Source organism: Vespa velutina, chromosome 8 (assembly GCF_912470025.1).
Source record: "Vespa velutina chromosome 8, iVesVel2.1, whole genome shotgun sequence".
In the NCBI taxonomy this organism is placed as follows: Eukaryota; Metazoa; Arthropoda; class Insecta; order Hymenoptera; family Vespidae; genus Vespa; species Vespa velutina.
The window spans coordinates 5,205,868-5,230,867 of NC_062195.1; the positions used below are offsets into that span (position 1 = coordinate 5,205,868).

At 28.8% G+C, this 25,000-nt stretch overlaps 6 protein-coding genes across 10 annotated transcripts in view; 2 read left to right on the forward strand and 4 right to left on the reverse strand.

Moving 5' to 3' along the window:
- The first annotated feature begins 8,818 nt into the window (after positions 1–8,818).
- Positions 8,819–16,345, forward strand: LOC124951186. The gene is made up of 7 exons (XM_047499081.1): positions 8,819–8,922; positions 14,483–14,559; positions 14,680–14,880; positions 15,440–15,648; positions 15,715–15,855; positions 15,929–16,025; positions 16,087–16,345. Exons 1-7 carry the CDS (start codon positions 8,900–8,902, stop codon positions 16,197–16,199), a joined length of 861 nt encoding a protein of 286 aa, XP_047355037.1. The 5' UTR covers positions 8,819–8,899; the 3' UTR covers positions 16,200–16,345.
- LOC124951180 (translation initiation factor IF-2-like) lies at positions 8,929–10,802 on the reverse strand. Its single transcript, XM_047499069.1, has 2 exons — positions 9,445–10,802; positions 8,929–9,359 (listed from the first exon to the last, which is right to left on the reverse strand). The coding sequence occupies exons 1-2, from the start codon at positions 10,741–10,743 to the stop codon at positions 9,114–9,116; spliced, it is 1,545 nt and encodes a 514-aa protein (XP_047355025.1). The 5' UTR covers positions 10,744–10,802; the 3' UTR covers positions 8,929–9,113.
- Positions 11,735–14,335, reverse strand: LOC124951181. 2 transcript variants are annotated; one of them, XM_047499071.1, is made up of 2 exons: positions 13,087–14,335; positions 11,735–13,018 (listed from the first exon to the last, which is right to left on the reverse strand). In XM_047499071.1, coding segments are annotated over exons 1-2 (1,176 nt in total). In that variant the 5' UTR covers positions 13,089–14,335; the 3' UTR covers positions 11,735–11,844. The 2 variants fall into 2 exon arrangements, with proteins under 2 accessions (XP_047355027.1, XP_047355026.1); XM_047499070.1 differs by having other exon boundaries at positions 11,742–13,018; positions 13,293–14,299.
- Positions 16,346–16,771: 426 nt separating the features above from the next.
- Positions 16,772–19,386, reverse strand: LOC124951184 (cytoplasmic phosphatidylinositol transfer protein 1). Of its 4 annotated transcripts, none has more exons than XM_047499079.1 (8): positions 19,251–19,386; positions 18,828–18,976; positions 18,621–18,767; positions 18,465–18,472; positions 18,333–18,404; positions 18,156–18,254; positions 17,940–18,095; positions 16,772–17,843 (listed from the first exon to the last, which is right to left on the reverse strand). In XM_047499079.1, exons 2-8 carry the CDS (start codon positions 18,868–18,870, stop codon positions 17,598–17,600), a joined length of 771 nt encoding a protein of 256 aa, XP_047355035.1. In that variant the 5' UTR covers positions 18,871–18,976; positions 19,251–19,386; the 3' UTR covers positions 16,772–17,597. The 4 variants fall into 4 exon arrangements, with proteins under 4 accessions (XP_047355035.1, XP_047355033.1, XP_047355032.1 ...); XM_047499077.1 differs by having other exon boundaries at positions 18,621–18,709; positions 19,251–19,383; XM_047499076.1 differs by having other exon boundaries at positions 18,621–18,709; positions 19,035–19,292.
- A 150-nt stretch (positions 19,387–19,536) lies between these two features.
- On the forward strand, positions 19,537–22,453 carry LOC124951185 (derlin-2). Its single transcript, XM_047499080.1, has 6 exons — positions 19,537–19,948; positions 20,034–20,099; positions 20,190–20,357; positions 20,431–20,553; positions 20,642–20,805; positions 20,968–22,453. The coding sequence occupies exons 1-6, from the start codon at positions 19,856–19,858 to the stop codon at positions 21,065–21,067; spliced, it is 714 nt and encodes a 237-aa protein (XP_047355036.1). The 5' UTR covers positions 19,537–19,855; the 3' UTR covers positions 21,068–22,453.
- A 464-nt stretch (positions 22,454–22,917) lies between these two features.
- LOC124951183 (protein phosphatase PTC7 homolog) overlaps positions 22,918–25,000 on the reverse strand; it is a 2,572-nt gene continuing 489 nt past the window's right edge. Inside the window, exons 1-5 of the mRNA XM_047499075.1 lie at positions 24,996–25,000; positions 24,131–24,310; positions 23,832–24,030; positions 23,488–23,744; positions 22,918–23,296 (exon numbers count right to left, since the gene is read on the reverse strand). The exon at positions 24,996–25,000 is cut by the window's right edge and continues 489 nt beyond it. Coding sequence (XP_047355031.1) covers positions 23,247–23,296; positions 23,488–23,744; positions 23,832–24,030; positions 24,131–24,310; positions 24,996–25,000 — 691 coding nt within the window. The 3' untranslated portion in view covers positions 22,918–23,246. The remainder of the gene's footprint in view (positions 23,297–23,487; positions 23,745–23,831; positions 24,031–24,130; positions 24,311–24,995) is intronic.

A 25,000-nucleotide genomic window follows, 5' to 3' on the forward strand; every position in this document is an offset into this window, starting at 1 on the left:
TAATCGATATTAAAATATCGTAAGTCGTGAGATAGAGGAAGGACAAAAATATATCGAGAGTAACGAGGTAAAAAAGAAGTAATTTATTTTAGACCTACATTGATATAGACAGGAGATTTCTCAGAGAGAAATTTCAGTGAGCGTGAAACTTGGGAGATGATCCGTTTTGAATCATCAACAGATGTAGCCGCCACTCCGTATTATAGGATTTAGAAGCGAACGGCAGAAACGTTAAACGGTTTAGAAAGAAAATTGAGATCATAACGCGAGTGACAATCGTTTATACTGAGAAAAATAAGTCGAAAATTCGACCGAATTGAGTAGCATGTTTCTTTCCCTGTTACAATAAGCCATTTCTTACATCCTCTTTCAGTTCAATGATTTTTAAATCCATGAAAAATAAGTACCGTTGTTGATCAGCAAGACGAAGAATGTTTATTCTTCCAGCACCATTCGCTCATTCCCATCGATTCTACTATGTTTTAACATAAACAATGTGTTTTATAATGGATGATTGAATCGATGAAAAGCTTTAAACGATCCACGTTACGTTCGTGACATAAATAACTTATTTACGTGCTCATATAATACTATCTTCCTATAAAAGAAAAACTTTCGTCGATCATATCAAAATGAAAATGAATATCATTCATACTAAAACAAATATTAATTTTATTTCCATTAATATTTAATCATTTATTTTCTATTTCTTTTTATGGACGTATAAATGAAGTCACGTCAACTTTAACGGAAGTGCTTTAATATTTGTCGAAATTTATTCGGTATCTCGTTAAAAATAATTTCAAAATCGATTCCTAGTTGCTCGGATAACCATTTTATAGTAGTAGGACATAGAAGAATAATGGCGATGATGCTAGCCGTCAAATGCACGAAGAACAAGCGTACCAGCTGGAAGACAATTTTCTTTGCTGAATAGGAGTCACGGGTTTTTCTGCTAAGGGTGACGGGCACACCATGTGAAAGCATAAATCTTGTTACTAAACGAAATAAAGTGAAGATAACGTACGTGAGTTATCGTGGATACCACCAGCCATCCGAGTAAAACAGTACTCGCTGTATTCAAATACGACGCATATTCCGAACGAAAGAAATATCGCAAATATGGAACTTTTGTATTTAAATCCATCCAGATTACGTCAAGCTATACACCATAACAATTCGAAATTATTAAGGTTATTACAAAATATCGTTAATAAAATTTGCTTTTTCACAAACTTTTTCTCAAAAATTACGTACTTTCCATATTACATTATTTCAAATTTTAATAAATCATCGAACGAGATATTTATTTATTTATTATTTTCTTTAATTTTTCGGGAAATTTATTATAAGAATAAAACGAGCTATGTCAATAATTTCTCTTACCTCTTTGTTGTACATATCCTACTGAGAAAATTATTCTTCGAATAATAAAGTCGTTACTTACGTCCATTTTGCGAAAGAACAAACGAATTCTTTGCAACGTAGATAAATTTTATTTACTTTAAGCTTTTTACATGTTTAAATTTAAAAACCCTTGGTATATCAACCGATGACAAAACAAATGAATGCGAATTCGATATGGGAATATGAATCGATATGGAAATATGAATCGATATGGGAATACGAATCGATATGCGAATCGAGCACAATCTATGAATCATTTACTTTTGCGTTATTTTTATGTAAAATTAATATTAAAATTTCATTTCATCATATTTATTTTCTTGAAATCTCATAAAATCATAAAATTCTATTTTCTGTAAAATATCAATAACCAACATAACATTCAATGAACATATCTGTATGAAAAAAAAATAAAAAATAAAAAAAAAAAGAATAGAACATTTCCACGTATTTTTTCAGCAAGACACTGAATATAAAAAAGGCAAAAGTTGCAACTTTTAATTAGAAAAGTAAATAATTATTAATAAGTAATTTTTAATATACTTTAAATCTTTTACATTATACGCTTAATTAAAAAGAAAAAGAAAATTACATCTAATTTTATTTGTGTGAAATCTTAAATCTTGAAAACCCAAAATATCACGATTGAAAAGTTAAAATTAGTAAGTTTAATTACTTTCTCTATTTGCTATCCTCAAAACTTTTAATCTTTTCATGAAAACGTAACAAAAGAAATGATTAAATTTAAACCAGTTCTTATTCTTATCATCGCATTGTAATTGGAAGTTTCAATATATAAGAATTCTATTGGCAACTCGAAAATGCTCGCCAATGTTACTACTTTCGCAATAGTCCGAGTCGATAACAAAGATGATTTCAATCAAATCTTCAAGCTTAAGGGAAAGAAGAATAAGAATTCTTTTTAATCATTCAACCTTCTTCGAAATCTATATATTAAAAAATTAAATATAAGATATATTTTCTTTCGAATCAACGATTCTCTATTCCTCTTTCTTTCTTTCTTTCTAAGAAATATTTAGATGATTGAAACTTCAAGAAGGATTTGTATATTTTAATTAAAAATTGATTAAAAAAAAAAAAAGATATTTTACTAGATTGTAAAATTCTTTTCAAGTCATAAAAATCACAGATGGTATCGTAAATTAAAAGAATCGTTTATTTATCCATTTTTAAAATATCCTTTTTACTTAAAATTTACAATGATCAGATATCTCGTACAGATATAGATTATAATAACGATAGAGCAATGTGGTTTCGGATAACAAAATGAATTTAAATGGTTAGATTACTAGGATATTTTTGTTCCGAAGATTTTTTATATTCAAAAAGATTTTATTATCTTTTTCTTTCTCTCTCTCTCTCTCTCTCTCTCTCTCTCTTTCTCGCTGTCTCATATTTGTATGTAAGTATGCATCCTTTCTTAATTCTAAAGGAATCTCTTAAGCATCATCTTCTTTTATATCATCTTCTTTGGAATTAGAAATACTTTCATCCTCTGGTTCCATCGTAATTCGATATACTTCGTCTGATTCATTTCTCTTTGAATCTAATGCAACTTCCTCATCTTTCTCGAGATTCAATCCTAATGATTTCGTGCTGCATTCCGAATAAGTTCTTTCGTTTGGTATTTCGGGTGTTGTCAAATTCATATTAATAACTTCTGTTTCCTCCTCAAGATCATTACAAATTCTAATGATTGTTCTGCACCAAACATATCCAGTCATCCTTGCCGATAGGCTCGTTATTAACTGTACACGTCCAAGTATGAAAAATTAACTGGCCATGGGGCTCACAAGCCCTGCCTTGTTCGAAAATCTTTCGTTTAACATTAATCCTTAATTATAATATTTACAAAAATATTCAAGTAATATCATTCTTAAATGATAATTTAATTTAGAAACAAATTTCGTTAAAAGAAATATTATAAATTGTATATTCTTGATGTTATTATTTAATTTAATTTAACTGCATTAAGAAGAGAATGAAAATTAATATAAGTTTCTCCTTTAGAAGAAATTTTTACGATAAGAATTCATAAAAACTTAAGGAAAAATAATTTCTTCTCTGTGATTCTCTACAAATTTTAATTTTCATAATTAAGGATTAAGTTTTCATCAATAAGATAAATTGTTATTATTTTAAACTTGAAGGACCGATCGTGTACAAAAATATTATATATAAAATTATATATAAATACCGATACGAGTGATTACACTAGAAAGATAGACATCTATAAAAAAAAATGAGAAAATAATTTCTAAAATCTATGTCCTATTCGATCTTCTTTTTGAGTTATAGACATTTTTGTATATCGACGATTCAAGTTTTTGGAAAAAAAAAGAACCATTAATAAGACGGATTGACATTAATTAATGAAGTTATTGAAGTTAAGAATTATTTGAAACATTTTATTTACCAATAATCGAAGTAAACAACTGCAAATTGACGCAAATCAAATTTGACAAAGATCAAATAGGATATACTATGTGAATCTTTCTATTATATTTTAATGTTTCGAGTCCCTATCTTTGAAGAGAATATCACGAATTCAAGATTATACATCGTATATCATAATTATCACGTACAAACATTTTGTTACTTTCGTTATATGCATGAAAAGAATTTTATTTCGCTCAGACAAAACGAATAAACGTTAATTAAAATCATAGTATAATTTGTTTTTTCTCAACTAGTGAAACTCATTAGCATGAAATATCTTCTTTCTTATTCTTGAAATAACTTATTTCAAATAACGTTTATATCAGCCAGCGTAATTAAAGATCAACACACTGATGGACTATCAACACGTTGATAACTCCTGTTGTTAATTTACCCATAGTATTTTTATGTGCTTTATAAACACGATTCTAAGTAGATACATCTCGAATAAATATCGTTCTAATTATTCGACTGACTAACGAAGAATATCGTTAAACCGATGCAAATAATTCCTACTTTTCCTCGCGTTCAATCAAAAAATTTCCATTTTTTCTGAATTTGAAATTCTATTTGCGTAAAATTAATCGCCCGATTAAAATAAAAAATATCCATCGAAATTAATATTTGATAAAAATACAATAGTATTTTCTGTCCGCTTATAACTTACGTACTGACGCTTTTTTAAATATCATTTATAGAATTTAATAAAGCCGATGAAACATACGTGTACAAGCAAGTATATTAACGAACGAACCCATTTTCGTATTGTTATCGTAAATCAAACGTTAAACTCGCTCATTACATACGGATCATGATTTACAAGATTATCAGATTACATTACTAGCGCGTTCAAAATTTTCGAGAAACGTATGTAGAATGACACAATAATCCGTACGACTTATCCTAAAGTTAATATACGTAGATAAAATAATTAATGATCATTCCATTTATTCGTAACTTCTTTTACGTCTGTTTGTTCGTTCACAGATCGATCGTAATTTCATTATTTTTCTATAGGTGAAATATGATTAAACGTTGATAATGAAAAAAAAAAAAAAAAAAAAGATAGATATGAGATAGAACGACGCTAATTGTTTGTCTTATAGTTGGCTTATCTAAAATGTTGTTAATAATATTAAAACGTTATCTCATTAAACGCAAATTTATACATTCGTATGTATATATAGATATATAGATATTGTCTGTATTTTATTACATCAAGAGCTCGTATACTCACAACGAATAATTTTACTAACTGCTGTAGTAAGAAGATACTGGTAGGATATATCAAAGTAACGGCAACCTCCATTAAACGCGAAATAATCGCAAGAGATAGCAAGAAACCGGTTAGCACGAGCAGTAAAGCAAATTGAAACGTTCCGAGCAATATCTACGACAACGAAAGGAAAATTATTAAATTTATTGAGTATCTCTGAGACGATCATAACCATCGATTCGAAACCTTCTCTTGTTGCTTTAATCTAAAAGAAAGCCTTTAGGCAAGATAAATAAATTCACTGAAATGGAGAAATGCGGGTCTCGTAAAAAAAAAAAAAAAAAAAAAATTCCAATGATATCATAAAAGTATCAATTTAATTAAAAACATTTTATTAATAATAAAAAAAAAAAAAAAAACTTACGTACGTCTCTCACGATACGTAATTACTCGTTAATTATGCCATGTAAATTTTCAAATCGATCGATCGTCCCTGCTCTTTTATCATTTTCGTACGAGAAAAATACGATAAGAGAAAATAAGAAAAAAGAAAAAAAAAACGAACACGGAATAAGATAAAAAATAAAATAAAAAGAGATCACCTAGAAAGATGAAGAATGGTCTTACACAGAGGAAGGAAAACATCGTTGATTTCCTTCTGTCAGATCGATCGAATGTTTTTTCTTTCCATGAGATGATGTCATCCAATTATTCATAGTTTGTATTAGTTATTCACAATGATAATATTTGACTTCCGATTTTTCTTATATTATTTAAAAAAAAAAAAAAATATTACATGTGCTGTGTAATACACTGAATTTTCTTTTTTGATTTCCTTCGCTCTGTGTTCATATCCAGTCCAACCAATAACACTTAAAAAAAAAAAGTCATATTCTGGCGCATCGTACTCGCCATTTCTTGGATGACTTCCAACATGTCTCCTCGTCAAAAGAAGCGAAACATGAAATATGAAAAATGGTAGTCTATCCTGATCGTTTGACTTTTTAAATCTTTGCCTTCCAAGATGCTACTCGAAAAATCTTAGATATCTCGCGAGATTGAATATATCGAAAGATCAAATATTTGTCGAAATATGAGTCCTTCTTCTCCTTCATTTTTTCTTTTCTTCTCGTACTTTAAAATTTTTTATTGCCCAATAAAACTAACATTATTATTATACAAATTTATATCTTTTCAAAGTATATATATATGTATTAATTTGTTTCATAAATTTTGAATAAAATTCAAATAGATAAAATTTACAATTAGAAAATAAAAGCATTACAGAAATATACCGAAATGTACAGCCATTCGCTCGGTAGTACTTGCGTTACATAAATTATAATTAGATTTCGATAAGATCGCAAGTAATACTGACCCAGATCTCACCACGTGGAGGTTGCTGCATGTGGAGATCCACGAGCTCAAAATAACATTAATTAGTCGCGTTTAATGAATCTTTTATCGACCCGATCGTAATCAATCGAGGATTCGTCAACCGTGACTTTGATCTATCCTATACGTGAGAAAAAGCTTGGATTCTTTATTAATTATCTTAAAAATATTTTTATAAAGTTCTACATAACTATATTTAATTAATTATACGTATAAATTGTATATCCCGGGGATATACAAACTACATATATTTTATAATCATTACTATGTTACATTTATAATTAATATATTGTGTTATTGATAAATCTAAAGTTGGAGATTTAAAAATTAAATAACGTAATTGGGGAAATTATGAAAAAAAATATTGTGTTAATTCATAAGTAAATGCCGTTTTATAATTAACGGTATTCATTCATGAATCCTCCCAATATATGTCCAATTTTTTTAAAATATCTTAATTACTAAGTGGCAGTTAATTAACCATTCTGCAATTTTTTGCCTTAAATTAATCCTAAAAATAATTAAAGCTTATAACTATAATCCTTAATAGTACTATTAAGATAAACATGCTGAAGCATAAAAAATGAAGCATTAGAATCCCAACATGCAACATTCACTATGTATCATAATTATACTCTTATGAATTAACATGCAATATACATTCACACATATATGTGTATATATATGTGTATGTGATCGTATATGAAAATCAAATATAATGCAAAGTATTGATTGACCGCAAGTATCTATGCAAAATTATTGATCAAGTTATCGTTAAAATGTGAAAGAAATATCAATATTGTAAAGATGAATTTTATATATATATTACGCGCTAATGAATATATAAATATCTTTTAATATATTATTGAAAAATAACATAGAAAATAATATCTTATTCCAAAGAATCATTGAAAATTGTCATTGATCATTTGATAATAAACAACTATTTTCTATTAAGATAAGTAAAATAAGTTCCCGCTACAGATATATAAATTCCCGCGTTATATACATAGCTTTCTTTTTTCTTCTACTTCGGGAGTCGAAAAGTAATTTAATAATAAATCGAACAATCGAAGAATTATACTTTTTTTATTATTAATTTCTCTTTTAAATATGCTATAAGAATAAAAAAATTTTATTGTATATTCTTATAAATTGATCTATAAATATTAATTAAAAAATAATTTATATACGAGATATTTATTATGGACTCAATGGTAGTCAAAAAGTTTACAGTATCTTGAAAGAGAAACTGAAATGAAGAAATAAGGATTGATATAAGATAAGAAAATAGAAAGGTTTTTCATCTTACATTTTCGGACATTACTAACCTAATTAAATTCTGAGAAAAAATATTAGCACACTGAGTAATATAATTTCTTGGAAAAATACGTGTATTTAATGGCAAAGTATACGTACATAAAAATTCTCTCGTATGCTATCACACAGATATTGCACACATGGACACGAATATACGAAATTAAGTATGACGATAAAGAAATTTGATCTAAATCTGCGGATATTACTGATCTATATAAATCGATACGCTAGCATATATAATTTCTTGAAAAAGCATCACGTAAGCGTTAATACATTTGATAAAATAAAATAATTTTATGATCGATATCGTTATCCATCAATAATAAAAACGATAATAAGAAAAAGAGATGAGAAACAATTAATCCGCAATAATTTTCAATTTTCAAATATCTAAGATTAAAATATTAATAACTTTCGGAAATTGCATAATTATATAAATAAAATATAATGCACATGGAGTACAGTAAATTAATATTTAAACATATATATATATATATATATATATATATATATCAATTATATTTATTATTCTTTATGCATTTATATCGTAAAACAAATGCATACCCGTATTGCGTGATATCAAATGTGATATCAAAAAAATAAATGTTAGAGATTGAAAAATGTATGTTCATAAGTTACTAATACTATCTATTAACCAGTTACTAATCGATACTAATTCAATTGTTATGTTATAAGTAAAAGAGGTATGATAAAATAGATGCACGTTAGCGTAAACGAAATGAATTTTTTTGTAATCATTGAAAATCTACCTTAACGATGTAGAAAACATAATTTTATTGCAAATAACAATATTATATTTCGACCAATGAAACTCAGGATTACATATTTGCACGAATAGAATGCTTAATTAAAAAGAAATATAAAATTAATTCGGTAAAAACTCGCTATTAGGCATTCAATCGTAATATTTGGAACGCTTATTGAGATCGGATACGTTAAGAGAAATTCTTAACCTTATTTAAATCTATCTCGTGTTAAAGATATTTTAGCATACGAAATGTTTTGTTATTCGGATCGAAGGTAAAGCGCTTGTGAGTATGTTACAAATAAAGAAATCAAGTTGTTGAAAAAAAAAAGAGGATGGGTACGCAGACTTCAAAGAGGTAAGATAATGTTATTCATATTTTATTTTATTCGTACATCTTATCGATTGTGATATTTCGAAAGATATGAAATAAACAACAAGAAAACAAAGAAGACATATGAGAATGACACGTTCAAAGTAATCTGAATGGATTATCAACAAAAAATATTAGGCTGTTCCTTCGAATTAAACGATTTTCGTCCATGATATTTATTCCTCGATATTTTTCTCGTTCACCATGACATCCTTATCGTTTCTTGTGAATCTAGGTTTGAAGGTTTCATTAGACAATACGCTCATTTTCATGTTTTCCTCATTTTTTTGATTTTCCGGAACAGCTTGACGACCAATATCCATAAGTTGCATTCCTGTACTCATATCGTAGTACATATTTGGAGTTTGATCATTGCTATAACGAGCTGAGCTATCCATAGATTTATAGGTTTTCATATCAGACTGTAATAGAAAATTTATTAATTTAATTGAAATGAACATTTAACGCGTGTAATTTCTTATTTAGTCCAAATAATCAGTTGTTTACCATTTCTCCTGATTGCATTCCTTCCTTATTTCTCGCGGTCTGCATACTAATGACCATTGGATAGTTAGATGAATGAGGAAGAGAAGATATTTCCGGTTTATAATGAACTGGTGATACTACAGAAACGGGTGGTGCAGCAGGAGGATAGATGACCATTGGTATAACTTTCGTGCCCTTATCCTTAAAATGAGTCCGTAATACAGAAGATCCATCAGTTAAGTGTGCTGGATGCGTTTGTTTGCAGCTACATTCGGTATGGAATGGTCTTGGCTGTTGATACGTTGATTCTGGTATTTGGATAACCGATTCCGATTGCTGATAGTTTGCTCCGTAAGGAATCGATGGTACTTGAACATAAGTACCTGGATGGCAGTTTTCTTGATTTGTTACTATAACAGGATTCGGTACAACAACGACTTGTTCTTCATAGGGTTGACGAATCGGAGCCACTGGTACTAGGTTGATAGTTTCGACAGGCTTCGGTAGGGGATTTACGATCATCTCTGGTTTTTGTTTTTCCTCATTATCCTCCTTGTTTTCGGTTACAACCGAAACGTGAACTTCCGATTTATGCGAGTGTTCTTGCTGAGGAATTGGTTCAGGAACTGGCTGAAGAGCTGGCTGAGAAGCTGGCAGAGGAGCTGGCTGAGGAGCTGGTTGAGGTTCTAGCTGGGGAACTGGTTGAACTGCAGGCTCGGAAGATGGCAGGACTATTTTTTCAGAATGAACAGGTTCGGATAAATCTAATTCTGACTTCGATGGCAGCGTGATGTGAAGAGATTGATGTACTGGCTCGGGTAATTGGGCAGATGGTTGCAGGAAATTAAGAGTTTGAACAGATGGTGGATTGTTGGCTTGAGGCTGCAAAAATTGTACTGCGTGTAGAGTCGGTGCTGGTTGAATGATATTTAATGTTTGAGGTGGGTGAGGTGGTGCATGAATAATATTCACACTCTGAGGATTATGTGGATGTCCTGGCATTTGTTGAGGAGATAAATAAGAAACTGGTTGAGGAATTTGTTGAATAGATGATTCTGGAACGTTTCCTTCCCCATTCTTGCAAGCACAAGGTATCTGAACAGGTTCGTTACTTCCAGGTTTGATCTCCACGCAGAAAGTTGTAGTAGATTTCTTCGATCGATCCTTTTCATCACCAATCTCTTCGATCTTTGGAACTTCCTTCACGAGTTTCGTATTGTCGGCTAAAGATTTCTTCTCAGAAATTTTCGGTCTAGTTGGTCCAGCCACAGCTAAAGTCAGAAACAGCGTAAAAAGAAACTTCACGATTGTAAAACGCATGATTCTTTTTTTTTTTCGAACTGTTGTTAAGAGATCGAACTGAAGAACTGAAGTGAAGACGAATGGTTCAATCCAGGTTTTTAAAGAAATCACTGCCACACATATTTTGCCATCTCATGCGAAATATTGGTATGCAAGTTTGCACAATCGCATACGCATCGAAAATACACAATGTCATATCAATAACATCTGGCTTTACTTTTCATTAGTTTAATTATGCCAATTTCGAAAGAGGAAATTATTGCGCATAAGGATCGTGAAATGCGTAGATCAAATAATCAAAATGCGTGAGCTAAATAATATTTAACATTTTATTCTTGCGTAAATAATAACGATGAGAATTTTTCATTTTATATTACAAAATTTCTTCCTTACGCATTTTATGCAGTTATGCATATATATATGCATAATTAAGGAGCAGTCGTTTGAAACGTATGAAATATCTTTAATTTTGAATTAAGATTGATTTTATACATTTGATTGAACTAAGAATTTAATAATGAAACTTATTCTAAATATTATATTTAATTTTCCTCTTGGACGATAAATATATTTACACTTTATATGTTTTCTTAATTTCTTTAATAAGAATCTATAATCTTTCGATAAATCTTATATAAAAGTAAATATCGATGAGAGTGTGTGTTGTAAGTACAAACGTATTATTCTAATATGTCTGTATATTCTCAACTTAAACAGTGTCTTCCTTTTCCTTGACTCTGTCAATCATAATCGAAAGTTTTTATATATGATAAATAAACAATACAGATAAATTATTTGAATTAATATATAAATGAAAAATGAAAAATATATAAAATTACTGTTTCCAAAATAAGGGTTTACATAAAGGTAGAATATTTTTGTATTTGAAAAAAAAAAAAAAAAAAGAAAAAGTTTTACGTATAACATATTTTTATTTTTATTAATTCTCAAATTTTATTGTATTATGAAATACATAAAATGATATACAAAGTTTCAATTTATATAACTTTCGGTGTATTCATAGAAAAGAATGTATAAGTACGATACTTTCTATTATATATCTATATACATCATTGCATCGAGTATGCAAAAGACAATAAAGGAGTCGCATTATTATCATCAATTCTCTGTCATCATCGAACTTTCCGTAGATTCGCTCATGGTAATTGGTTCTGTCTGTTCAATAGGAGGATTTTCAATATCATCTAAAATATCGGGGTCAAACTTTAAAGAACTTCCTTTAGTAGCATCATATTCCACATTGAAAGTATTTAGTGCTTCCATGGGAAATAACTTTCCTTTCTCGTTATTAGTAATGTCATGCTGATCAAAAAAAGAATCACCTTTCGTAGATTCTTTCGTTTTGTAATCTTCATTGGATATTAAACTTTCAGATGATTTATCCTGATGAAACTGCCAAAATGAGGTGATTTCTTTTTGATCGGGAAATAGCTGTTCTCTGTCGATAAATTCCAAAGTTTTAGGGACATTAGATTTCTTTAATAAATCATAATAATTGTTATGTTCGATTTGTTTTTTTTCAAACAGTTTAAACGTATCGACGAATGGCACGGAATCGATAATTTTATCTTCCGAAGGATTGTTTCTAAAAAACGAATTCGAATCAACAGATTCATCGATCTCTTCTAAACTTTCAAGAGGAATCCTCGATTCTTTAAGTACATCCGCCGAATCAGATTTCTCGAAGATCGATGTATCATCCTCGTTTTCGAATGAGTTTCGTTCTCGATCGGCACGATAGACGATTAGAAATTTTTTCGATGGCTGATAATCCTCGATATTCTCTTGCGATAATGATTCGACCCTTCGATAAGGAATTTCATTCATTCGATTCGATCGATCGACTTTGTACTTTTGATTGTTCTCAACATTCCTTATTGTGTGATCACCAAACTCATGGAACTTTTGAGACTGATAGTTTCGACTCAGTAATCTATTATTACTGTCAGAGTTTGTTATTAACATAAAAGGATGTTGGTTTAACGTTCCTTCTTGGTTTGATGAAATGGTGGAAGACTTAGAAGCCAAATAAGGATCGAACCTTCGTGATTCTCGATCTTCAAAGGAATCTTCATGTTGGTATGGATTTCTTGTTCCGGATATTAAGACATCTGAGGAATCGTCACCTCCATTTCTCGATGGGTGTCCGTATTTGTTGAAAGAATAAGATGTTGACATTGGGCTTGAAGGAGCCCATTCGTCGTAGGATCTTTCAACGAAATCACGATATTCCCTGTTTCTCGGTATTTCGTCGTAGTTTTGTCTTGGATACCTTAAAAAAAAAGAAAGGAAAAAAAAAAAAGAAAGAAAGAAAAAAGAATATGAGTCCTGATCACTTACATTTATTCGTTGATGTCAGATTATCGTTTTTTCAATTTTTTTTTTTCATTCGGCAAACTTTCTTTTTATATATTATTATTAAACCTCTTATCAAAGATACGACAAGGTATCAGACCAAATGGGTCTCTCGTTGTTTAATCTCTAAATTTGGCAAACGGTTTTGTCTTCCTTTTTATCCTGTTTTTTTTTATTATTAATCCTCTTACCAGGGAGATGACAATGTGTCTGCCCATTCTCGATTACACGAGGTACAGGAAGCATGTTTTGGAAATCTCGTTCTTGCGTTATTCCAATAATAATTCTGCGATCCACAAACTACATCTGTAAACAGGCAAAAGAAAATGGTTCTAACAGAGATGGCAATAATCCTCGTCATATTACTTACTTATGTATCAGTGCTGAATGATTCTCGAGTTTTTATAAGTTCGTCTTTGAACGATCGTATTCGAAATTGTTATGATTCCAATGAGAAATATTTTTTCTTTCCTCTTTCCTGTTTCTCTTCTTCTCATTTTTTCGAGATCATTGTGCAATATTATTGATCGTAAGATTAGTTATTCTTTTTATTTATTTTTTTTTTTCTTCTTCTTCTTTTTATACTTCCGTGATAATAATTATAATCGGAACTGAATGAAACAGGAAGTATAATTGCTCCTATCGCTTTTTCGTATAATATACTATACGTATAATTGACGATATGATTCGACGCTTATTTAAAACTCTATTTAACAATGTCCAATGGATATTGATTATTTATCGAAAGAATTCAAGGATTATTCATTATTTATCGAAAGAATATCCATTTATTCAATTCCACCAAAACATTAAAAATATTTTACATGATTGGGAAATTCAATGTATAGATATAGGTAATAATAACGGTATTATTAGTGGTTCACATTTTCATTTCATTCATAAATCTCTGAAGAAGTTATTTGAATGGTTAACAATAGAGATATTATCAAATAAAATTGGTGTATCGAGGGATTTTTTATTATATCTATGTCGCATATCTATTATAACCATTCGATCCTACGTGTCAAGGATAATTATTCACGAATTCGCGATATTACGCTTATTGTTCGGAATAGTGCTAAACCGCAATACAGCACGTAGCTAATCTGTTTCCCGATTAGATTATCAAAACGTATGCCTCATGAATATTTGATAAGGCCGTCGAACGATATCTCTGGTTCGTTGCGCAAAAAAAATCATACATTTTATGATCGATATAATATAATTATATATACATATATGTATATATGTATATAAAAATGAAATTTACATATTTTATTATAATATTAAATTTATACATTTTATTTATAATATATCTATTTTAAAGATTTATATACATATTTTATTATTATTTATTTATATTAATTGTTTATTAAAACAGGCATGATGCGGGCGATGAAATAATATCGAAAAAATCTCTCTTGGTGGTCAAAGAAATCATTCATTTTCTGAAAGAACGTAAGTTTCGTATAAAAGTCGATCGATCATTTCTCGAATAATATTATAGATAACATATATGAAATACATTTAAATAACATAGATAAAGAATGAAATAAAAGAATAATTTTTATCTTTAAGACGCACGAGAGGAAGGTCTATTTCGTAGAGCAGGACGCCGTAAGCTCAGACATAGAATCTTGAATTCGTTGAAAAAGGGAGAAAAGCCACAATTCGAGCTCGGCGATGATGTCGCTCTGGAATGCGCTGCTGCTTTGCAACTTTTTTTAAGCCGTCTGAAAAAACCCGTCATACCGCAACATGTTCAAGAATTAATTTTGGGTTATTAGAAAATAATTTATCAACAAGTTTAACATTCTTTCGGAGTTACTTAGCTTGATTGTAATTCTTTTCTTTATTTGATTCGATCGATTACGATTTATTTATTTATTCCATCTATTATCTCGATCTTTTTAATCGATCTTTTTTTTTTCTTTTTTTTTTTTTTTTCTTTTTTTTTTTTTTTTTTTTTTTTTTTTTTTTTTTTTTCTTATAGAAAAATAATACTATATACTACAAGATCTCGTAAGTACAAATGTATAACACAAATAATGAAAAATATTACGATGAAGCAGCAGCTGTAAAATTCTTACGAAATGATTGAAATTCGTCGTTCTAAATACTTTGACTCTTTACATATCGTATTTCGCAAAGTAAAACGTTATTGCGTATTATTTTATCGCTTCGCAGTCAGTAAAAATAAAAATGAAAGAGAAATACGTGAATGTTGTAATCGTGTCGTCGTACGGTAAAAATGACAATATAAGCATTTCGTAATGAATTTGTTAACATTGTAGAAACATATAATGCGATGAATAAGGAATATTATTATTTCAATTAGCCGATAATCCTGGAGTAACGGCAGGAGTAGTCGCACGCGATGCCCTTGGTTTAATAAGGCAAGATGTTAGTGGTCGTCATAGTGAACTTCTATCTGATCTTCTAGACTTAATTAGACATTTGACACTATCTGGACCGCCTTCCGAACGAACAGAATTACAAGGATCTCCTTTACCTATAGCTCTTTTACCCGTCTTCTTTACATTAAAAGTAAGATCCTTGAAACAAAGATTTCTTTGAAATATATCCTCGTGAACGAGTTTATTCTTTATAAAGCCAGCCGATCTAACAAAATGGAAACAAGTTGCTGCACGATTCAATGAATTAATCACCGAAGCACCAAAACAATTACGAACTAATGAAAATCGTCGCTTTGAATCAATGACTACATCAAGATTCAATGAAAATGATGAAAATGTAATGAGACCATGTTGAATTCTGTATTTCTAACAATCGTTATTATAAATTCTTACGTGCTTTATTAATTTAGGAGATTCTACAAGAAACTGAATTAGAGGAATTAACAAGATACGATGAACTACCTATGCTATATCCTTTTAGTAGACTCACGGATAATTATAATCGATGTATGTAAAGCGACTAAAAGTTATAAAGCTATTGTTCCTCACTAATTTAAACTGTTTTCAGGCCACACCGGAGAAATGGCACATATTCTTCCAACACCTTTACATTGGCCTCCCGCTGATAGATTGCATCCGTTTATATCACATACCGGTCGACAAATTAGGAGCAACGTGTGAATTTTCTTATCGGTTATTTATTTTAATCAACATTGCTATTAATATACATTAAATATCGTCTATAATTTTCATGGGTACATGAGGAACAGGTTGACAAAAAATTCAGTACATATGTGTTTAGTGCAAAATAATTCATACAAATTTTTTATAAAATATATATATATATAATTAATTATTGATATTTTTCTATTTGAATAAAGAATTTCTTTTTTTTTTCCTTTTTTTTTTTTTTTTTTTTTTTTTGACCCCATTTAAAGGATCATAAGACGTAACAGAATGAAAAAAATCTAGCTGAAATAGTAGAGTACTGTTTACCGACATATTAACGCCGGTAATAATAAAGCCTTTCTCTATCGATCAAACAGTATACTGCCGATAATAGTAGAGATTTGTTTTACCTATAATAGTGAAACACCCATATATTATGTGGTACATTCATAAAATGCTGAATTAACAACACCAAGCTTTTTTTTTTAGAATATTTTAATTTATTAGAGATAATATTAATGTTGTTGTATTAAATGATAATGTGATAGTAAAATATGAAGAGAAAGGATAAAAGTGAAAAAACGTTCGTTTTCAAATCTATATAATGTAATAATAATTATTTTTCAATTTGTATAGAATATGCATTAGTGAAATTCTTTCATAATTTATAATCACATTTTTGTCATATTGAGAACATCGAGTTTCAAAATTCAGAGCCACTTTGAAATATTTGGTCCCAACAAAATACAATAATGATCAATGATTTTTTTCCCCTTTATAGAAATGGGTTTCAAGTCAAGATTAAAAATACTCAACGTTTTACACTTATTATGCTACCTTTACTGTGCAATTTCGGTGTATAGTAATTAGACAATAATCTCTCTATTATAATATAGGAAATGACAATACAACAATTATTTGTAATAACAACAAAAAGTCTTTATGATTAAGTAGTCAGCCAATGAACACATAATATTCTAAATCATTCCAAAAAAAAAAAAAAAAAAAAAAAGAAAAAAAAACAAATTTGATGAATTACATAAATTCTAAAGATTATATCTGTAATACTTTTTCTTTTCATAACTAATTACAAAAAGTATAATATATTTTAAATTATTTTTAATCTTGTCAACAACATTTATTATATTAATTGTGTAAAATTTTAAACAAAATTCAGAAACTAAAGATATTTTTCCTTTTAACATCAGTGCTAAGACCAAAAAATTTACAGATACTACACATTAAAACAATCAAGATACTTGATTATATTGTTGAAGCATATATATATATATGTATATATATACACACACATGTACATAAAAATGCTAAGGTTTATTTGCACAATTTGTACTGTAGCTACAGGACCAGCTAGTACATGGCTGAAGAGATTTAATTTTTTAATAATATCGACTATGACCATGAAAACCACGATCGATTGGACTGTGTTGGTGATTTAGGAGATGAAGGTACCGACGACGATGGAGTTACTGGTTTTGATGTATTTTCGTTGGCCTGATTTTTTAATCTCATTTTTTCATTTGTCTCTGCGTGCATTTTCTGTTCATATTTTCGAACATCTTCAATGTTCATATCGTACCATTCATCGATCCATGCAAATGCTTGCCGATGACCCAATAGTAAAATATCTCTTATGCACTATATATAGACATATTAATACATAACTATGTAATAAATGATAATATTATATATAAGTTAAATGAAAATAAGTTTTTTAAATAGAACATAAATTACCCTGTGTATAAAATCTTCTACCCGAGTTTGCATACCCCACACTTCAAAGGAAGCATGAACTAATTTATAAGAACACATAATTGGTTGTACCGTATCGCGCCAACCTTCAACTAATGGACCTCTGCCTGTTCTTTTAGATTGGAAAAACTTAGGATCCTATAAGAGAATTAACATTAAGATAATCACTCTGTAATCATAAAAATTATATTTAATTACCTCTTCCTCTTTATAATGTTTTGCAGATATTTCATCATAGGCAATATCAATATAATCAACTTCTCGATGTATAATTTCTATTGGAGACAAACCTAAACACTGCGTATTTCATAAATGTTTAGTATTTATACTTATAAAAAGTTATATAAGATATAATATATAAAGTTAGATGCATACATTTTCCGTCGAACCATTGTTATCCTCGTATCTCGTTTTAATAGATATATTAAACTTAGGTATGAAAGAACACTGCAAAACATATATTTATTTATAACAAATTATGATTAAACTCACATGCTTAATACTTACAGTATATACTATAGTTGCCATCCATAGAGATATAAAAGAAAAGTAATGCATTAACAAGTGTTTTTTTTTAACAATAATTTGATTATTATACATAAAAAAAAAAAATATATATATATATATATATATATATATATATATATATATATATATATTTACCTGTCATGGTAAATGGATAATAATTCCAAGCTTTTTCAGTCACATAAAATATTTTTGGTATAACAGATTGAATCCAATAAGGAAGTTTACTGGAATATAATGAAAAAAAAAAAAGAAAAAAAGAAGAAAGAATGATAATGAAAAAACCTAAATTAAAATATTGTACTATGAGATTCGTGAATATATTTACAAAGATCTTTTATTTACCTTGAGAGGTGAATTCTTTTTTCTGTATATTGACCCTTCCCATGTTCAGGATCTTCGCATTCAATATTTTCTATTACTTCAACTCCACCATCGGAATCTGATTGTTCATGACTATGTCTTGCTATCATATAAAGTTGTCCAATTCGATACTGTGTAAAGAAATAAGTTAAAAATAATAATGAATATAGCTCGTAATAAATACTTTACCTCTTCTGTGGTAAGAGGCATACATATTCGATATTCTTTCGTTAAAACCATGTTCTTATAAAATACTTTTCTTAACGTTTTATAATTAAATATTAATAAAACATTTGTTATGTATAATGATCCACGCACTGATATAATATTTAATTCATGAGTGCACGAATAAAAAATTGTTTTAAAATATTCATAATCATTCACGGAAAACAATCAATCACATACTTTCTCTCGAAGTTCGTCTTGCTTACTATGAAATCGATAGTTAAGTTAGCCAATATCGTGTCGACAAATGTAACTATTAGTAAATCAAGAAAATTTTCTATGTTTGTCAGTAAGTGTCATTAAGTATAACCAACTTGGGGAAAATATTTTCTAAGTTTATAATTGCACGTTTAAATTGACATCCTTACGATCGATAATAACCAATCATAATAGATGTCGTTATGATAATAGAAATAATATGATTCGCTGATTGGTCCACGAGTACGATGCACTATGTACAATGGTGAATGGACATATAACATAAAGTTTCTCTCAATGAACTTGATCGATGAACTTGTGAATATATAATATGAGCTTACAGTCATTATCGATATTTTAGCGAAATCGAAATTCTTTGTAACGGAAACGTAGCGAAGTTCAGGTATTACGTGTACAATTGTACGTAACAAATTTGTCGTAATGTGGACAGCGATCAAATTTAGATAACCCAGCGTTGAATACCATATAATGGAGAAAGAAGGCTAGAAACAAAGGGAAGCGAAGTTGGGAGACAAAACAGTGGTCGTAAGGTGTAATAATCATCAAACAAAAAGTTTGACACACCAATGGCCTATCAAACTTTTCGGCAGGAGTACCTGCAAATGCCTGTGGTAACACGAGTTTATACGACAGCTTGTGTCATCACAACTCTTGCCGTGGTTTGTAAAGCTCTTACACGTGTTATATCGTATTATATTTGAAACATTGGATAATGAGGTTATAGGACTTTATTATCCCTTTCAGCAATTAGATTTAGTTTCGCCGTTTCAACTGTACTTCAATCCCATTTTAATAATAAAACAATATCAGGTAAATATATACGTATTTAAAGATCAAATTTAATATTAAGTTTTAAGTATATATATATATATATATCAAGTAAATATATGTACTTTGTAGTTATGGCGTCTGATAACCACATTTTTATTCTTTGGGAATGTTGGCTTCAATTTTTTCTTCAATATGATTTTTACCTACCGTTATTGTCGAATGTTAGAAGAAGGATCTTTTCGAAGGAGGACAGCTGACTTTGTAATGATGTTTATTTTTGGGGGTATATGTATGATTGTATCCTTTTAATGAAAAATCATTAAATTCTCACTATTTTTAATTATGCGATATAGTTCCTATATAATAATAGACATTTGCGTTTTTTGTCAACTTACTGTTTTTGGGACATGCATTTACAATCATGTTAGTCTATATATGGTCACGGCGTAATCCATTTGTTAGGATGAATTTTTTTGGAGTTTTAAACTTTCAGGTACGTATTTTTCTGTAATATTCAAATGTATAAGTATAATTGAAGTATAAAAAATATAATCATACAAAGTAAATTAATTTGAATGCAGGCACCATATCTGCCATGGATACTTCTTGGATTTTCTATACTCCTAGGTAATGCTATATGGGTAGATCTCGTTGGGATGGCTGTAGGGCATATGTACTATTTTGCAGAAGACGTTTTCCCACAAATAAGGGGAGGTTTCCGTATTCTTAAGACTCCACAAATATTGTAAGTATGGTATTATAAAAAATTTAATTTGTTATATGAGTATATGGAACAAAAATAAAACAAATTCAAATTTGATTATAGTGCGATAACATATCTAATTTATTTTTATTTTATAATATTACCTTTTAATATTATAATATATATTTTACGTTATATACATAGAAAAACATTGTTTGACGCACATCCAGAAGATCCAGATTACACTCCACCACCTGAAGATCGACCAGGTGGTTTTAATTGGGGTCAAGGAGCTATGCTGTAATTATTTTTCATCTCCCTATTTCCATGAGCCATCCATTGTTAATTGATATATCAAGTAAATTTATGAATTTATATACATCTGTGAAATTTGAATTTTGTTTTGCAATTTTTACAATTACTAACAAAGATAAAGTGGTTTGAGCATACACATTTAGATATTCGAAATATCTCGTATATATTGACTGTATTACGAAGACTTCCATCTGCTACCAGGGGTTACAATTTTTTTCACGAAATAAGTGTGATAGTCTCTATACACAAGATTTTACTTGTTTATTAAAACATATGTATTATAGAAACAAAGATCAAGAATGTTGAAATCATTTGTAGCGATACTATCTTGGTGGAAGCATTTATTTATACTAGCACTAACATAATATAAATATTTCCAAAGTACAAATCATATTAAATATAAAGTGAAGAGACACTACATATTATTTTAAGTTTATTTATACTTATCTTAAATGTTAATATAACTCTGGACTAGATACATTACCCATATGCTCATAATTATTCTACTGCAATGAAAATTGATCGTTATTAAATGAAATAGTAATATTATCAATGATTGTTACTTTTAATAAAATATGAGCCAAACTGTATATAGTAGAAATTTCAATTCCACGAATCCTTGATAGCATTAATTTGCGTGATAATTGCTAAACTTTCTAAAAGAATGATAAAATTGAAACCCCTGATGTAAAAAAATGAAAAAAAAAAAAAAAAAAAAGAAAAATCTGCACTAACAATGTTTTGTCATATTAATATCTTTTTTAACTCACGTGTCGTATAATGTATCATAATAATAGTAAATAATAGATATTACATACAAACAATTGCTATCTAACATCAATATATTTGATGTTATATTGCCAATAAACCGCATGACATATGATGAATATATAGAATACATCACAGAGATAAACACCTCTGGCCAATAAACATTTTGTAATAAAGTGTTTCAAAGAAACTACGAAATGATATTGCACAATTAATACTACAAAATTTAGCAATCACAGAAAATGAAAATAGGGATGCACGATTTCTGATATTAAATATGAAAACATTGTAAAGCAATCAATAGTATAATAGAATTTGTTTTTGCTCATCTACTTGTTTTAGAATATACATTTACACAATAATGAATATCAGTCTGACATAAGTAATATGGATTTTGTCAATAAAATACATCTATGCTCATTGATAAATACAAAATATCTGTAACAATGTGTACATAAAAATAGGAACTATCAATTTTATCTGTAGTATATTATTAACAATTGTTCCTGACAAACATTGTTTAAAACATGATAGTCATTACTGATGCTCACTTAAAAATAATAGTTTTATGTAAGTCGAAACAATAAAAGCACCTTTTTTACAAGCATACTACAAAGTTATAAACTTTGTTCATTATAAATAATAAATGAAAACATTTACTAATTTGCTTTATAAGCTACTTATTGCCAAACAATTGCTCATTCTATCTTTATATTTTTTATACTTTCCATAAAATTATATTAATATAATATTCTTATATAACACTGTGATGTATTCAAATTCTAAAAGGAAATAATGCATTTGTCATTATATATATATACAAATTCGAATTCTGATCTCATTATTGTGTTACAGTAAAATTTGTATTAATGAAAAGCCAAAGCATTATAATTATAATTTTTGATATTATATAAGAATATGTTTAGTTGGCTTTTACTTTGAAGCACTTTTCATTCTATATATATATTAAGAGACATATTTATACATATACTAAAGTTTTAATAAAAACTTTTTAGTTTAATGTTACTGTTGGTTATACTGTACACTACTTATGATCAACATCCCTATTTCTTTTTTTTTTTTTTTTTTTTATTTTTTTTTATTTTTTTTTATTTCTTCGTAACTGTTTCATATACTTTCCTTATGTTTCTACTTTAAAAATAATTTAATAAAAGGTATTAAATTTAAAATGTAACTCAAATTCCATTCTAATATTTCTTATAACGATATAAGATACTAATATTGTAATATATGAGAGGTGATTTATAAAACCATTTATTTAAATTTAAATAATAGATGATCATCATAATGGAATATAATAATGTATCACTAGATACATATATGCAATGATATGGACTATAATACAATGATTAACGTTTTCTATCATACACATTTTCATATCAGATTGCCACCGTTGCTAAAAGCACCGTGATATCGTCAGGTTTACCACCTAAGAAAAATAACTAATTTAGTTACATTTTAGACTGTGCATAAAATATGTCTACATAATAATGTATAAATATTTGTCTCAGATGCGCGTGCGTTAAGTATAGATTGTACAGATTATGTATAATAAAATTTCATGTATCTAGATTCAATTAATCATAGAATTAAACATAGAAAATATAAAATAATAAATACCTATCGCGTCGATTCCATTTTCTCTTGCACTTTGGGCAAAGGGTGACATAAATGCTCCATCGAAGGCTAAACTACGAGCCATCCAAGCTATCGAATTAGCAACACCTTGTATCTTTGTAGGGTCCCTTTCACCTTCGATTTTACGCATTTCAGTGACTAGCAACTGATCAGGCACGTTATCAAATACACCGTCGGTTGCTAAAAGGATTACATCTCCATCCTCTACTCCAAAACTAGAAGTATCTGCAGATTCTGGACTATAACAAAGAGAAAACAAAAGAAAAAGTTAAAAGCGTATAATTTATAACTTTCTTGTAATGGCATAAACATAATTTTTAATTAACCTGTCACTTAGTACTAATCCGGAATGACCTGGTGGTGGCAGAGATAACTGAAATGGAGTATTGAAGTAGTGTTGTTGCTCATTAGAACGGTGAACAACTTCACCTTTTCTCACAACTACAAAACCACTATCTCCTATATTTGCTGCATAAATGCTGCTAGTTTCCTTATTCAGAATTATTACGCATGCAGTACTGCTACCTATAGATAATACATATCACACATCATACATTTCTACTAATTACCACAATTTTAATTTATTTCACACATATTAAGCATTATGAATAAAATATTACTTTACCTAAGATTGGTTGTTTATTTTCTAACAATTCATAGTAACTACGCGCTAATAAACCAGCTGGTTCTGAAGGGATGAACCTGCCTATCGAGACTAGCCTTTCGCATGTTCTCATTAAAAAACTGGAAAATTCGCCTGGATCTATTCCATAGTGTCGCCATCCTCCTACACCATCGGCTACACCTATAAATTATACATTAATATTAGAGAAAATACATACATTAAAAAAAAAAAAAAAAAAAAAAAAAAAAAAAAAAAAAAAAAAATATATATATATATATATGTAAAAAAACGTTCATAGTTCAAAAGTCAAATAAAAATCGTTCAGTTTCATTATATGAAAAAGATATTTTTTCTTTTTTCTTTTTTTTTTTTTTTTTTTTTCAAAACGTTTACGTCATTAAACATGTAATTATTTTATAACGTCAAATTACGAAAACAGAGGTTAAAACAATAAGAATTCTGTTGGTCGGAGTATAAAAGAGAAAGACAATGGTAGAAGATAAAAAGGTAAACGATTAGCTATCTCCATTTTAATCCTGACGAGCACGTGATGTGTATAGTACGTAAGTTCAATCCGATAGAAAAATTCTGCAATTTCCGTTAAGGATTAAAGCAAAGAAATTTCGTAGAGGATTGTTCAATAAATAAAATGAAATGGAAAATTCCAATTTGAAAATTCTCTTGCAATCGGTTTATTACGAAATCAAAGCGTAATAGATTTTTAACGGTTAAGCGATGAAGGAAAGTTTTTTTTTTTTTTCTTTTTTCTCCTTTTTTTTTCTTTTTTCCTTTTTTTTCCTCTCTCTTTTTTTTCTCTCTTTTTTTCTCCCCCCATTGATCGTAACGACGTTTCGTTAAAACGTACCAATT

Excerpts from the sequence above, each read along its gene's own strand:
- LOC124951180 (XM_047499069.1), bottom strand. The coding sequence starts at position 10,743 with ATGCGTTTTACAATCGTGAAGTTTCTTTTTACGCTGTTTCTGACTTTA. Across the intron at positions 9,360-9,444 it reads GAATGCAATCAGGAGAAATG|TCTGATATGAAAACCTATAA; the intron begins GTAAACAACTGA and ends TTTCTATTACAG.
- LOC124951185 (XM_047499080.1), top strand. The coding sequence starts at position 19,856 with ATGGCCTATCAAACTTTTCGGCAGGAGTACCTGCAAATGCCTGTGGTA. Across the intron at positions 19,949-20,033 it reads TCATCACAACTCTTGCCGTG|CAATTAGATTTAGTTTCGCC; the intron begins GTTTGTAAAGCT and ends TATCCCTTTCAG. Across the intron at positions 20,554-20,641 it reads TTGGAGTTTTAAACTTTCAG|GCACCATATCTGCCATGGAT; the intron begins GTACGTATTTTT and ends ATTTGAATGCAG.
- LOC124951181 (XM_047499070.1), bottom strand. The coding sequence starts at position 13,462 with ATGACGAGGATTATTGCCATCTCTGTTAGAACCATTTTCTTTTGCCTG. Across the intron at positions 13,019-13,292 it reads GACACATTGTCATCTCCCTG|GTATCCAAGACAAAACTACG; the intron begins GTAAGAGGATTA and ends TTTTTTTTTAAG.
- LOC124951184 (XM_047499076.1), bottom strand. The coding sequence starts at position 19,085 with ATGGTTTTAACGAAAGAATATCGAATATGTATGCCTCTTACCACAGAA. Across the intron at positions 18,710-18,827 it reads AAAAGAATTCACCTCTCAAG|TAAACTTCCTTATTGGATTC; the intron begins GTAAATAAAAGA and ends ATTATATTCCAG. Across the intron at positions 18,255-18,332 it reads ACAATGGTTCGACGGAAAAT|TGTTTAGGTTTGTCTCCAAT; the intron begins GTATGCATCTAA and ends TGAAATACGCAG.
- LOC124951186 (XM_047499081.1), top strand. The coding sequence starts at position 8,900 with ATGGGTACGCAGACTTCAAAGAG. Across the intron at positions 14,560-14,679 it reads CATTCATTTTCTGAAAGAAC|ACGCACGAGAGGAAGGTCTA; the intron begins GTAAGTTTCGTA and ends TTTATCTTTAAG. Across the intron at positions 14,881-15,439 it reads TGTTCAAGAATTAATTTTGG|CCGATAATCCTGGAGTAACG; the intron begins GTTATTAGAAAA and ends TATTTCAATTAG.